The sequence below is a fragment of the Octopus bimaculoides genome, chromosome 6 (genome assembly GCF_046866305.1).
Source record: "Octopus bimaculoides isolate indiv1 chromosome 6, ASM4686630v1, whole genome shotgun sequence".
Taxonomy (NCBI): Eukaryota; Metazoa; Mollusca; class Cephalopoda; order Octopoda; family Octopodidae; genus Octopus; species Octopus bimaculoides.
The window spans coordinates 24,523,581-24,538,173 of record NC_142933.1 but is presented as its reverse complement, the minus strand read 5'-3'; the positions used below and the strand labels follow the sequence as shown (position 1 = coordinate 24,538,173).

Below are 14,593 nucleotides of genomic sequence, written 5' to 3'. Positions count from 1 at the left end.
ACATCCACCCGCAACACATCACTAAAACGCAAACTACAGTATATTTCAATACAGTAGAATACAATATATATATATATATATATATATATATATATATATATATATATATATATATATATATATATATATATATGTATGTATGTATATGCATGCACAAGCATACATTTGTTTTTATATTTATGCGTATTTGTTTACGTATAAATGAGTGCGAACACGTTATCTTAAAGGTATATCGTACTCAGTAGTGACATTGGGTTTTGATGGTGCCAGTTGATCTTTCCGATCAAAACCAAATAAATTGTGTTTCTATTGAGTTCTCTCCTGGTGGAAGTGTTATCACTTGCCATTGACAGAGAGTGAATTGGAACTTAGAAAACAGAGAGTGACGACTGATGCCGCAATCAAACAATCTGCTAATATGCCTCCTGGGGTTGGTACTTTTCTTTATCAATTCTAAAAGAATGAAAAGCAAAGTTGGCCTCAGTGGGATTTGAAATCAGAACCTAAAGACAAGGAACAAATACCTAAAGGTATTGTGTCTGAATCTCTAACGTGCCGGTCAATTTGCCGCCTTAAATGTATATAGTGATTATTTAGCGCATGCCTAAGTATATCATGGATTACTTTGTTCAATGTGTCATTAGTTTTTATAAGAATTTGAGATGTGTGATTTGGTAGTTGTTTTCTTTGTTTAGTGATAATAACTCTTCTGCTTGGCGAAAGTCCAAACAATATTTCGGAAGAATCGATTAAAACAACTATAATCGACTTTTTTGTATTTCACTGGGGCTTGTGTTATTCACATAAATGCACACAGTCACATACGCATGCATTACATTTATACATAAATATATACACATATTTATATTGTATATATGTGTCACTCTCCTTGTCTATGTGCCGATATATATATATATATACATATATATATATATATATATATATATATATATATATATATATATATATATATATATATATATATATATATATATATATATATATATATATATATACACCCTGTATCATAAATATAGGGCTTAGCATGAGATGCTTCACCAACATACTGACAATTTAGAAATAGCAGTCAAAGAACTACTGATTCCAAACTACAAATTTTTCTCTAACGGATGGCGATATTTATGGCACACACAGAACAAAAACAGAAGAGAAAAGCAAAAACAAACCTGCCTTTAGTTAACCATGTACGACGTTTCACGGTTAAGAGTATAAAGCTACCCTTCTCCGATCATCAGCATGGTGTTCGATAAATTTGAAAGTGTCTATATACTCATGGGAATTTGACCATGCGACATCAAAAACACATGAGCAAGGCATTCACAAAATTTATCGGCTAGTAGGTTCAAACATTTCACCCCAAGAATCTATTCCATGTGTGCCACAAATAGTCCCGCATAAAAAGTCCCGTATAAAAGGGTTACGGTTTAACCATCCAATAAGAGACATCAATATAAATATACAGATATAGGGCAGGGAATTGCCAATTAGTAATAAAATTAATAATTAACAATTTTGCCAAGTAGTTCAGTATGAAAAAAACCTTTATCGGTAAAACCATGGTGAAGCATCTCATGCTAAGCCCTATATTTATGATTATAAATGGTTTTACCGATAAAGGTTTTTTTCATACTGAACTACTCGGCAAAATTGTTAATTATTAATTTTATTACTAATTGGCAATTCCCTGCCCTATATCTGTATATTTATATATACACCCTGTATATATATATATATATATATATATATATATATATATATATATATATATATATATATATATATATATATATATATATATATACCATATTTCTATCTATCTATCTATCTATCTATCGAGCCGAGCAAGATGTGCGAGGCGTTTCAGCGGCATTTTGCCCGACTGTTCGGGAGGAGTGGCGAGCGAGAAGGCAGGGTGGACTTTAGTGCCTACCTGCACAGCTTGCCACGACTCTCGGCAAGAGAGGCGGAGTGCTGCGAAGGGGTCATCACGGCGGAGGAGGTGAGGGACGCGATGGCGGGTTGCTCGACGGACAAATCTCCGGGTTTGGATGGTCTGCCCTACGAGCTTTACAACTGTATGCCAGACTTGTTTGGAGAAGTCTTGGCGGTCGTGTACTGCAACTGGCAGCAGAACGGGAGCATTCCCGGTTTTGTGAGCCGAGGAGTGGTAACGCTGCTGAAGAAAGATCCAAACAAGGGGGACGCCATAGATAACTTTAGGCCCATCACTCAGCTCAATGCAGACATGAAAATTTTGGCCAAGGTGTTAGCCAAGCGTTTGGCGCTTGTCATCGAGAAACTGGTCGGCACGGAGCAGACGTGCGCCGTGCCGGGCCGGAGCATCCATGACAACCTCCATCTGATGCGCTACATCATAGAGAGGGTAGTTAAGGAACCTGGCATGGGTGGGACCCTGATCAATTTGGATCAATCCAAAGCTTTCGATAGGGTAGACCATCGATACTTGGAGGCCGTCCTCGAAGCGGCCGGCTTCGGTCTCGTTTTCCGCGGCTGGATGGCTGCCTTGTACACAGGCATCCGTTCGGTTGTTCGTGTCAATGGACGTCTATCGGGACCCTTCGACATTGCACGTTCGGTTCGTCAGGGATGCCCCCTGTCGCCGCTCCTGTACGTATTGACTCTCGAGCCACTACTGCGGAAGCTGGCGACGCTGAGGGGCATCCCGCGAGAACTGGGGTGCGGGACGAGCGTGTCGGCATACGCGGACGACGTCACCGTCATAGCGTCTAGCCACGAGCACATTGAGCTTGTCGGCGAGACGCTGAAAGACTACGAAGCGGTGACGGGAGCGAAAATCAACCGGGATAAGTCGGTGGGTTTGCTGCTCGGCACCTGGAGAAGCAAGCCCATACCGTCCGGCAGCGCCTCAGTAGTGGGACGCTGGACGGACGGTCCGGTCAAGTTGCTCGGAGTCTGGTTCGGTCCGGACCTGCAAACGGAGAAGAACTGGGACGAGATAATGAGTAGGGTGGCCACTCTCTGCCGGCAATGGTCCGAGAGGAAGCTGTCCCTAAAAGGTCGGGCGGAGGTGGCGAACGCGTACATCGCGTCCGTCATCGAATACCGCCTGACCGTCGTGCCTTGTTTCGATCGCGCCATCACCGAAATGGAGCGCATCCTCTTCCGCTTTTTGTGGAAAGGAAGCGTTCCGATGGTGAGGCGATCCGTTTGTTGCCAACACCCGCTGAAAGGAGGGCTGGGCATGCCGTGGTTGATGATGCGCAGACATGCGCTGAGACTGCGACATCTCCGGCTCTACGTAGACGACGGTGAGCAGGTGTGGTCGCCGTTTGTGCTACGCGCTTTCCCGCAGCTCGTCTCCATGACCGAGCTGCAGTCGTGGATCAAAAAGAGGCCGAGGAATGGCGAATGGCACCGTGAGTGTCGCGTTGCTCTGCAACAACTTTGCCGTCCCGGGTCGACCTTGAGCGGCTGCATCACAACGAAGTCATTCTATAGGGGATTAGTGGAGGGCAGGTACGACGACGATCTCGGGGCGAACCTGGGCGTCGACGAGGAATACCTGACCCGCCTGTTCAGCACGACTTTCGGGCCGGGACCTATGGACAACTTCCAGAGATCCCTGGCCTGGCAGTGTTACCGAGAGGCGCTACCCGTTCGGGATAAGCTCTATAGGCACGGCTCGCGAAATGCGGGGCCGACCTGCCTGAGATGCGGTCAGAGCGATGAAACCGTTCTGCACGCACTCGTGCAGTGTCCAACCATTTCGGAGCTGTGGGCTTATGTCGAACGACTGCTGTCGCGTGTGGGACGAGTCGGTTTATCAACCGAGTCTATCGTCAATATCGCCACGCCTCCTTCCTTTAAACGGGAAGGAAGAGCTGTATTTATCGTACTTGTGGCTATGGCCAAAGAATGCATCTGGTGGACGCGTCTGAAAGGATTAGAGACAAATACTTTCCTCTCTGGTCAATCTCTCATCAACTTTTTCAAGTATCACTTGAAAAGGAAGGTGAGAGTAGAGAGGCAAGTGTTGTCTAGCAAATGTTTCGCAAAAAGATGGATACATGTAGCAAGAATGGCACGTATAAATGACGAAGCCACCTTGACCATGATTCTATAAAACGTTTTAAAATTTTGTAAACAGAGAGTTACTCACGTTTCTTGCTTAAATAAAAGAAATTTTATTTAACAAAGTGTGACGCTAAAGACCGAGGTTACCGTGGTCTTTTCGTAGGTTTTTCTTTCCACGGATAACCTCCCCATTTATTGGGAATTTTTTGTATTATTTCGTATTTTTTGTAAATACCCCAAACGTTTTGCGATGTTTTTTTTTCATCGTTGTCCCCACTTTTGTTTTTTTTTCTGCTTTGTTTTCGACCCCCTCGAAAAGAAAAACTCTACATTTGTATTTTGTCCCCTCTGTGTTGAGCCCAGTGTGGCTAATAAAGAAACCTATCTATCTATCTATCTATCTATCTATCTATCTATCTATCTATCTATCTATCTATCTGTCTGTCTGTCTGTCTGTCTGTCTGTCTGTCTGTCTGTCTGTCTGTCTGTCTGTCTGTCTATCTATCTATCTATCTATCTATCTATCTATCTATATATATATATATATATATATTTATGCATAGATATACGTATATTTACACACATACCCACATATACATTTGTATATATCTAAATATATGTATATATATATATATATATATATATATACACGTAAATATATGTATACATATGTATGTATGAGCATGTATGTATATATATAAATGTATTTATGTATGTATGTATATATATATGTATATATATATATATATATATATATATGTGTGTATATACATATTATATATGTATATATATATATATATATATATGTATATTACCCAGATATGCATCTATATATACATGTAGATGTAGGTATGTACATATATGCACGTATATATGCATATACTCACATATTATTTGTATTATTATATGTATATATATATGTATATATATGTATATATATATATAAATGTAAATATATATATTCACATGGGTTACGGAATGGAGTAGATAAAATCCAGGCTACATGTGTCATAGTGAGCGGAACCTCAGGAGTGATCAATATCCAAGCGAGGTGTATACCACAAGCTACTCTTCAGGCCAAAGATATCTTGATTGAATGAAGTTTACAATGTTAACGCGTGGAAGATTCAATCGGACAATGTAACCTTTAATTTAATTTAACCAAGATATCCTTGGCCTGAAAGGTAGCCTGCGGTGTACACCTCACTTGGATATTTACCACTTCTGAAGTCTCGCTCGCTGTGAAACACATATAGCCCGCACCTTATCTACTCCATTCCGTAACCCTTGTATTCTTATTCGCACACCCGGCAACTCTTGTTGCCTACTGTGAAATATAAAAAGAACTTTTTTTCAGTTTATCGTACTTCGATACGGAAAAAATCCATAACCACCCGTCTCAAGAAACCAATATTGTCCCTGAAAGTTGATTTTTTAAATATTTACTACGGATTGCTTGAAGCTAACTTTCATCCTACCCCTCGATCCCTGGATCTTATATATATATATATATATATATATATATATATATATATATATATATATATATATATATATATATATATATATATATACATACAGTGTGTGAGAGGTATTTGAGGGTATCGTTGGTAATTCTATAAAATAACTCTAATCTAGCAAACACCGGGTGCACATGTTCTCGATAAGTTACTGTGTAAAATTATTCTATGAATCTGCCTTCAGCTTTGCTGATTGCTTCAATGAGAGACAGGATTCGTTGACATGCTTGCACTAAATGGTCTTTTTTCATTTCGGCCATCACCTGGACAATGGCATAACATCAATGAAGCTATGGCGTTGTGAAGATGTCGATTAGTCTCCCTTTCGACAATGCTCCAAACGTAGTAGTCCATGGAATATAAATCTGTCGAGTTTGGAGGCCACAAGTTTGGTGTTGCATGATTGTAAAGATTTCTAAGATCCATTCGTGGGTTGTTGTTGTTGTTGGCACTCCGTCGCTTACGACGTCGAGGGTTCCAGTTGATCCGATCAACGGAACAGCCTGCTCGTGAAATCGAGCGTGCAAGTGGCTGAGCACTCCACAGACACGTGTACCCTTAACGTAGTTCTCGGGGATATTCAGCGTGACACAGTGTGACAAGGCTGACCCTTTGAATTACAGGAACAACAGAAACAAGAAGTAAGAGTGAGAGAAAGTTGTGGTGGAAGAGTACAGCAGGGTTCACCACCATCCCCCTGCTAGAGCCTCGTGGAGCTTTAGGTGTTTTCGCTCAGTAAACACTCACAACGACCGGTCTGGGAATCGAAACCACGATCCTATGACCGCGAGTCCACTGCCCTAACCACTGGGTCATTGCGCCTCCACACTCGTGGGTTATGTAGACTTTATGTGAAGGCGCTGAGTCTTGTTGAAACAGGTATGGCCCTCTGCATGTCTCATCCAAACAAGGCTTTATAATTTCCCCAAGCAGCTCAACGTATCCAACAGCGTTAATCCTAAGAGTCTGTGGAAAGATGAGTTGGCATGTCAAGATCGTTGACACTTACACCTCCCCAAACCATCACAGTTGCTGAAAATTTAGTGTGTATCACACTGGGCACATCGGAGGGATCTGCACACAACCAGCTATCATTTTTCCTGTTACACTTTTAGCCTTGGTGTTAAAGTGGACGACGGATTATGTTTACCGCTTAATAGGCTATGTCTCAGCTTGAACGCAGAATGCAAATAGCTGCAACAAATACCTCAAGGCATTTATTCCGGTAAAATTTTTTTATTGATCCAGAGAGGAAGAAATGCAATATTGACCTCGATGAGATTTGAACTCAGAGAGTCAAGTATCAAAACAAATGATGTGGGATATTCTATCCGACCCTCTAACGACACGTTCGGTTCGCCGCCATATTTTATTCCTCACTAGAGTTTCTTATATTTTGACAGTTTCCCTATATCCTCCGGGGTAATGCCTCAGTAAGAAGGGATCAAGATGGCTTATCAGTTTATAGATGCTTTTGTTCATAATCATATCTAGACGGTTTATCTTGATTTCGTTGTCATTTTGTTTAGGTATGTTTCCAGATGACGGTGACTAAGTTGTCATTTATAGTGTTTAATACATGTCTATACCATTTCTACATTTAATACATGTCTATACCATTTCTACATTTAATACATGTGTATACCATTGATGTGTCAGTATATTCCACAGTGAACACAACTGTTGACTAGATTGTATCTCTGAATTAGCACAGCCTTGACATGGTCTGAGCAGTTTGAAACGATGTAGTCAATTGATTTGTTTTACTTGTTGCATCGTCTGCATTTGATCGTAATAACATCATTTTTCTTTTCATTATCTTATTTTCCTAATTATTTGTGGCCAGTCACTGATCCTGTGCTGCTAAATCAGACTGTCTTTCCTGCTTTTAGAAACTTTTAGAGTTATTGTTGACTTTCAGTTCGGATAATTCCTTTTTGTTGATTTTTATTGGTAATGGCCTCGGTATTTTGTATGTGATAGTTTCTGTTATAAAACTACCATCAGTTTGAGATGTCTTATTTATGTAGAGTATCTGCTGTTTTAGTTTTATCGCACATTTTTACTATGGTGTTATTCTATTTCAAGTTAACACTTCTTGTCATCGTTTATTATAAATCGTTGCACATTTGCTTGTGTGTTCGTAGTCACATTTTCCTCGCATGTTTTTTACTTCTCCATAGCTCATACCTTTCTATTTTAGTGCTCATGTGCAATGCGCATGGAATATTCCAATATGATAGTTCATTAATTTCAACATTCTCTTTTAATCTTAATTTTATTTCGAATGTTGGAAGTGAGATACATGCCTTTCTGTTTGGCGTTTACTTTTTTTTTGAAAGGATACCGCATCTGAATCACGTTATTTTTGCCTAATTTAAATTTGCGCTGAAAAATACATTATAGATCCTGACTCAGGCGTCTATATCCTTGTTGCTGATTGATTTAGCCATAAACATAAATGATTTGCATTTAAACAGTGTAGGATCTATTTTTAGTTTGTTTCGCTTTAGTTCTTAATGAAAATCCTTTTTTTTTGCTTTCTTTTGTTTTGCTGTATTCAAAAATTCGTTTCGTTTTGTTTGACCCGGCTGATCATTTGTTTCTATTTCTGTTTGTGCACGTATCATTTAAACAATATATTTTATGGATAATAATCATATATAACGGTTTCAAATTTGGCGAAAGGTCAAAATTTTAAAGAAATGGATAGGCGCAGGAGTGGCTGTGTGGTAAGTAGCTTGCTTACCAGCCACATGGTTCCGGGTTCTGTCCCACTGCGTGGCACCTTGGGCAAGTGTCTTCTACTATAGTCTCGGGCCGACCAAAGCCTTGTGAGTGGATTTGGTAGACGGAAACTGAAAGAAGCCCGTCGTATATATGTATATGTATATATATATATATATACATATATATATATATATATATATATATATATATATATATATATATATATACATATATATATATATATATATATATATATATATATATATATATATATATATATATGTGTGTGTGTGTGTGTGTGTTTGTGTGTGTATACGTTTGTGTGTCTGTGTTTGTCCCCGATGGTGGTGTATTTACGTCCCCGTAACTTAGCGGTTCGGCAAAAGAGACCGATAGAATAAGTACTAGGCTTCCAAAGAATAAGTCCTGGGGTCGATTTGCTCGACTAAAGGCGGTGCTCCAGCATGGCCGCAGTCAAATGATTGAAACAAGTAAAAGAATAAAGTCGATAATATCGACTCCAGTGTTCAACTGGTATCTTATTTTATTAATCCCCCCAAAAGATGAAAGGTAAAGTCGACTTCAGTGTCATTTGAACTCAGAACGTTAAACCGGAGGAAATGTTGCTAAGGATTTTGTCCGGCGTGCAAGCGATTCTGCCAGCTGTGAATAATATAGTATCCGTTGAGTTCACAGGGGTCGTTTCGTTTTATTTAGTTTGTAACCAAAATTCATTCTACCTAGTTTTGTTTGTCTCACACGCTCAGCCCTTCTGTCTACGTATCTATCCTCTGTTATATAAACAATTTATTTTGTGTGTAATAGCTACGTGCAATGAGTGTCAGTTGCACTCACTAGAATACCTTTAACCTCATTGTCTTCATTTCTCGTTCATTTGTTGACTTATTTCAGATTTTTACAGAGGCGTAGGAGTGGGTGAAGTAGCTTGCTTACCAGCCACATGGTTCTGGGTTCAGTCCCACTGCGTGGGCAAGTGTCTTCTACTAAACCCTTGGGCCGACTAAAGCCTTGTTAGTGGATTTGGTAGAAGGAAACTGAAAGAAGCTCGTCGCGTGTATATATATATATATATATATATATATATATTTATGTGTCTGTGTTTGTCCCCCACCGTCGCTTGACAACTGATGTTGGTGTGTTTACGTCCCCGTAACTTAGCGATTCGACAAAAGAGACCGATTGAATAAGTACTAGGCTTACAAAGAATAAGTCCTGGGGTCGATGTGTTCGACTAAAAGCGGTGCTCCAGCATGGCCGCAGTCAAATCACTGAAACAATTAAAAGAATAAAAGAAAGGTACATATTCTGATTTAGTTAGCCCAAGGCGAAAAAATCATCATCATCATCATCATCATCATCATCATCATGTGCTCGCCGCTTCCTGCAGTTAGGAAGCAATGTAGTCTGTGGAAGTTCCACTTTAGCAATATATAAAGGCCTAGTGGTGGGTATGAGTAATGACGCCCACGGGGAAACTATGAACTAGCTGACCTGTGTAGGAGGACTTTCGGACTGGGGACTACGATAGATTGTTATCAAAAATCCTTGGCCTGTCAGTACTACCGAGGTGGACTACTACTTTGAGATAAACTCAGGAGGCACAGAAGCGCCGCCAGGTGGGACTATTCTAGAAGTGTGCACAGCGACGAAACTGTATTGCACACACTCGTACAAAGTCCGAATATTGCTGAGTTATGAACTTATCTTGAACGGCTGTTGTTGCGTATCGGATGAAACCGGCTATCGACCGAGTTAATCGTGAATGTCACCCCACTAAAAAAAACTTAGTGGTTATGATGAAAGATGTTCTGTGGCGAACGAAGCTGAAACAATTGAGGGCAGACACGATGAAGTCCACTTCGATTTTTTTCAAGTTCTACTTCGATTTTTTCAAGTTCCATTTCGACTTTTTCAAGTTCCACTTCGATGTTCTTCAAGTTCCACTTCGATTTTTTCAAGTTCCACTTCGATTTTTTCAAGTTCTACTTCGATCTTTTCAAGTTCCACTTCGATGTTCTTCAAGTTCCACTTCGATTTTTTCAAGTTCCACTTCGATTTTTTCAAGTTCTACTTCGATCTTTTCAAGTTCCACTTCGATTTTTTCAAGTTCCACTTAGAAAAGAAAGTAAAGAAAAAATAGACAAGTGCTCTTCCCTAGCGAATTTGTCAAAACGTGGGGGATTTAAAGGTGAATGAAACAACGAATGGAACGAAGCATGCGTCTATTAATTGGAGTACAACAACAGTTGTATGAGGGCTTGTGCCCTTAGTGGCCAAGGTAAACCTGGGCCTGTGAATTTCTTGTCCCTAATTAAGGGCTCTTCTGTATCAGGAGGGTGGCAGCGTCCATGTGTTCACATTTTGCATGCTATGTATGCTACATTTTATACCATTCATATCATTTTATATCATCTCTCAGCTTCCTCTATTTTTCTTTCGTTCATTATTTTATGTGAAACCCTTCACAAATTCTAAACTGTCCTGGTGATATCCTTCTCAACTAATGCTCCTGACAAATAACAGAAGGTATCATATCCACCACCCAAACCACCAAGTATCGATCTCAAAATTCTAAATGTCCCCAGCAGAGCAGTTTTTTTAACTTGCTCTGCTCTCGTGTCAATTCCGATTTCTTTGACATATTCCTCGAACTTGGCTGTTAGTGTTTCGAGTGCCCCTACAACTACTAAGATGACAGACACTTTCCTCATAGTTCACATTCTAGCAATTTCGTCTTTTAGTAGTTTGTACTTTTCAGTCTTCTCTAGTTCCTTGTCACTTATGCGTGCATCCCCAAGTATTGCAATATCTATAATCTTGGTTTCCTTTATTCCTTTATTTATCACATTGTTATTATTATTATTATTACTCTTCTTCTTCTTCTTCTTCTTCTTCTTCTTCTTCTTCTTCTTCTTCTTCTTCTTCTTCTTCTTCTTCTTCTTATTATTATTATTATTATTATTATTATTATTATTATTAATAATAATATTATCGTCGTCGTCATCGTTGTTATTGTTGTTGTTATTGTTATTATTATTATTATTGTTCAGTAGTTTTATTTTTATAACGTGCTTTCACTTCACTACCGAGCGCAGCTCTGTGCGCCTTGGGTATGTGCTGTGGTTTGCTGTGATGCTCTTATGGTTACTGTATTGAAAGTGTTTTGCGTAGGATGTGTGCAGTGCCCAGTAGTGCAATTTTCTGTATGTTATATATATTTGTAAGTCCTGGTGTTTTTGTTATGTATTTGTCTGAATATTTTTTTATTATACCTAAGGCACCTACTATGATAGGAATTGTTTCTGTTTTTAGATTCCACATTCGAGTTATCTCTATTTCCACTTCTTTGTATTTTGAAAGTTTTTCCATTTGTTTTAGGGAAACGTTGTCATCTGCTGGTATTGATACATCAATTAGAAAGCATTTTTTCTATTATTATTATTATTATTATTATTATTATTATTATTATTATTATTATTATTATTATTATTATCATTATTATTATTATCATTATTATTATTATCATTATTATTATTATTATGTTTGACTTTTGCTTTGTACAAGTTGGCTCCAAGTCTCACCCAGAGACCTCAAGAGACAAGTTAGAAGTTCATGTTGGTGTTATGCCTAGGGTGCCATACATTTGGTTTTGTACATAGAGTTGTTCTAGAGAATGTTCATTATTATTATTATTATTATTATTATTATTATTATTATTATTATTATTATTATTGCTGTTGTTGTTGTTGTTGTTGTTGTTGTTGTTATTATCATTATTATTATTATTATTATTATTATTATTATTATTATTATTATTATAATATTTTATTTTCAGATGTGAATCATACACCAATCCATTGCGCCCGTTTAAAAATCTATTGGTCGTCTGTATCGGTCACATGTTGTTCAGTATAGCTTACATTTCTTTACGGAACCTTCAAAGCAGCATCAACCACGAAAAAGGTCTCGGCGTTACGTCACTGGCCTGCATCTATGGAGGATTCGTTTTCGGATGTGTGTTTACCACGGCAATTGTGCACCGGTTCGGACCGAAATTTACACTGGTCGCCTCCATTTTGTTTCACGTCGCCTTTTCCTTGGCCAACGCTTTCCCGTCGTTCTATTCTATGGTGCCAGCTTCGGCGATCGCTGGGATCAGCCAGGCTGCCATGTGGACAGCCCTGGGGACGTATATAACCCACATCGCTAAAGTGGCAGCGCAGTTACAGAACAAATCGAGCGAGGCCATAATCGGTCGCTATTTCGGAATGTTTTTTGTGTTCGACGCCATTGCTCGTGTTGTTGGTTCGTTAGTGACGTCAGTAGTGATGGAATTCGCCCCTATGATTGACAACTCCGGTCTCAAAAGCAGCAACAACAGCAGCAACAGTCGTAATAGTAGTAGTTTTAACAGCAGTAACTGGACAACCTACCAAATAAACAGCGGTTCCTACAGCATCCCTCAGCATCGTCCGTCCAGTTTCGCGACCACGCCCAAAACGACGACAACTGCTACGCCCGTGTATGATCCGCTTGCCCCATCGCTGGACTTTTCTAGTGTGACGTCATCAGTGCCACCACCACCACCACCCGCATCATCATTATCACCAAAAGCAATATTATTATCAACTCCACAATCATCATCATCATCATCATCGTTATCATTATCAACATCATATTTTGTATCAGCCTCCGCAAATTCACCATCGCCATCTTCACTATCAGCATCATCTTTATCTTCAACGGCAGCAGCAGCAACAGTAACATCATCAGCATCAGCATCATCAGTACCACCACCGCCACCACTGCCATTGTCATCCCCGCCGTCATCACATTCGATAACAAAATCCTCTTCATCCTTATCATCGTCATCTACAGCAGCAACAACAGCAGCAGCAGCATTATCCGCAACATCATCATCAACAGCATTAACATCATCAGCAACACTAACAACATCAATAACCGATGTAAACGCAACAGTGGACAGTAAAATGTTCCTTTCCGTCCAAGAGGACATTTGCGGGCCGAAATACTGTCATTACACATGGCCCAGCCACAACAATTTCACCATAAGCCCTAACATCCGCTTCCTTTTGGTCGCCATTTTCTGTATATGTCTTCTGATGTCCGTCCTTCTAATTGCTGTCTACTTAGACTCTGTCTACCTATCTCGGAAATTCGACCCAGATGAAGATTCTTTCAGCACAGATCTTGCCTCAACTATTCGGCTATGGACCGAACCCAGCTGGTTGCTACTAACTCCGTTGATCATTTACTGCGGGATACTAATCTCTTTTATATCAGCCGACGTTACCAAGGTAACAAAACTTCTTTATAACTTCTTCATAACTTTATAACTTCTTTTTAAATGTGTGTATTTGTATGTGTTCGTGTTTGTTACATTTGCTGTTGTTTAACCCCAGGCAAGGTCAACCAAGATCGAACAGATCTAAATTCGGAATTCTTTAAACTTTGTTCATCTCGTCTTTTTTTCTTTTAGAAAATTACACTTACCACAATGGCTTTCCATTTTAAAGACGATTTTGAGTGGTTTGAGGAAAGACTTGGCTGCTATTTCTGCCACGGAGAACGACAACGTAGATGGTCCCTTCCGGTGTCTCATATGTGATTGTATTTGGTTGTGTGTCTTTGTGCGTACATGTGCATACAGTGATTATCTCTGTCTGCCTGCCTGCCAGTCTGTCTGTATGTCTGTCTGTCTTCTCTCTCTCTCTCTCTCTCTCTCTCTCTCTCTCTCTCTCTCTCTATATATATATATATATATATATATATATATATATATATATATGTATGTATATATATACATACACACGCACACACATATATATGTATGTATATATAGATATGTGTGGAGGCGCAATAGCCCAGTGGTTAGGGCAGCGGACTCGCGGTCGGAGGATAACGGTTTCGATTCCCAGACCGGGCGTTGTGTTTGTTTATTGAGCGAAAACACCAAAAGCTCCACGAGGCTCCGGCAGGGGTGGGTGGGTGGGTGGCGTCCCCTATTGTACTCTTTCGCCCCAACTTTCTCTCACTCTGTCTTCCTGTCCAGGAGGGAACACATACGCCATAGAAACCGGGAAACCTGGCTAGGCTTTAAAAAGGCGCATAAAAAATATATAGATATGTATGTATGTATGTATGTATGTATGAACTCATCCGTCGTTAAATGACGGATGATTTCGCAATGTATTGCTGAACAGCCACACAGACGATTTATTTAT

General features: G+C 39.6%; 1 protein-coding gene across 1 annotated transcript in view; it reads left to right on the top strand.

Moving 5' to 3' along the window:
• LOC106876344 (N-acetylglucosamine transporter UNC93A) overlaps positions 1 to 14,593 on the top strand; it is a 61,954-nt gene that overhangs the window by 37,941 nt on the left and 9,420 nt on the right. Inside the window, exon 3 of the mRNA XM_014924845.3 lies at positions 12,184 to 13,666. Within this exon, the coding sequence (XP_014780331.2) occupies positions 12,184 to 13,666 (1,483 nt within the window). The remainder of the gene's footprint in view (positions 1 to 12,183; positions 13,667 to 14,593) is intronic.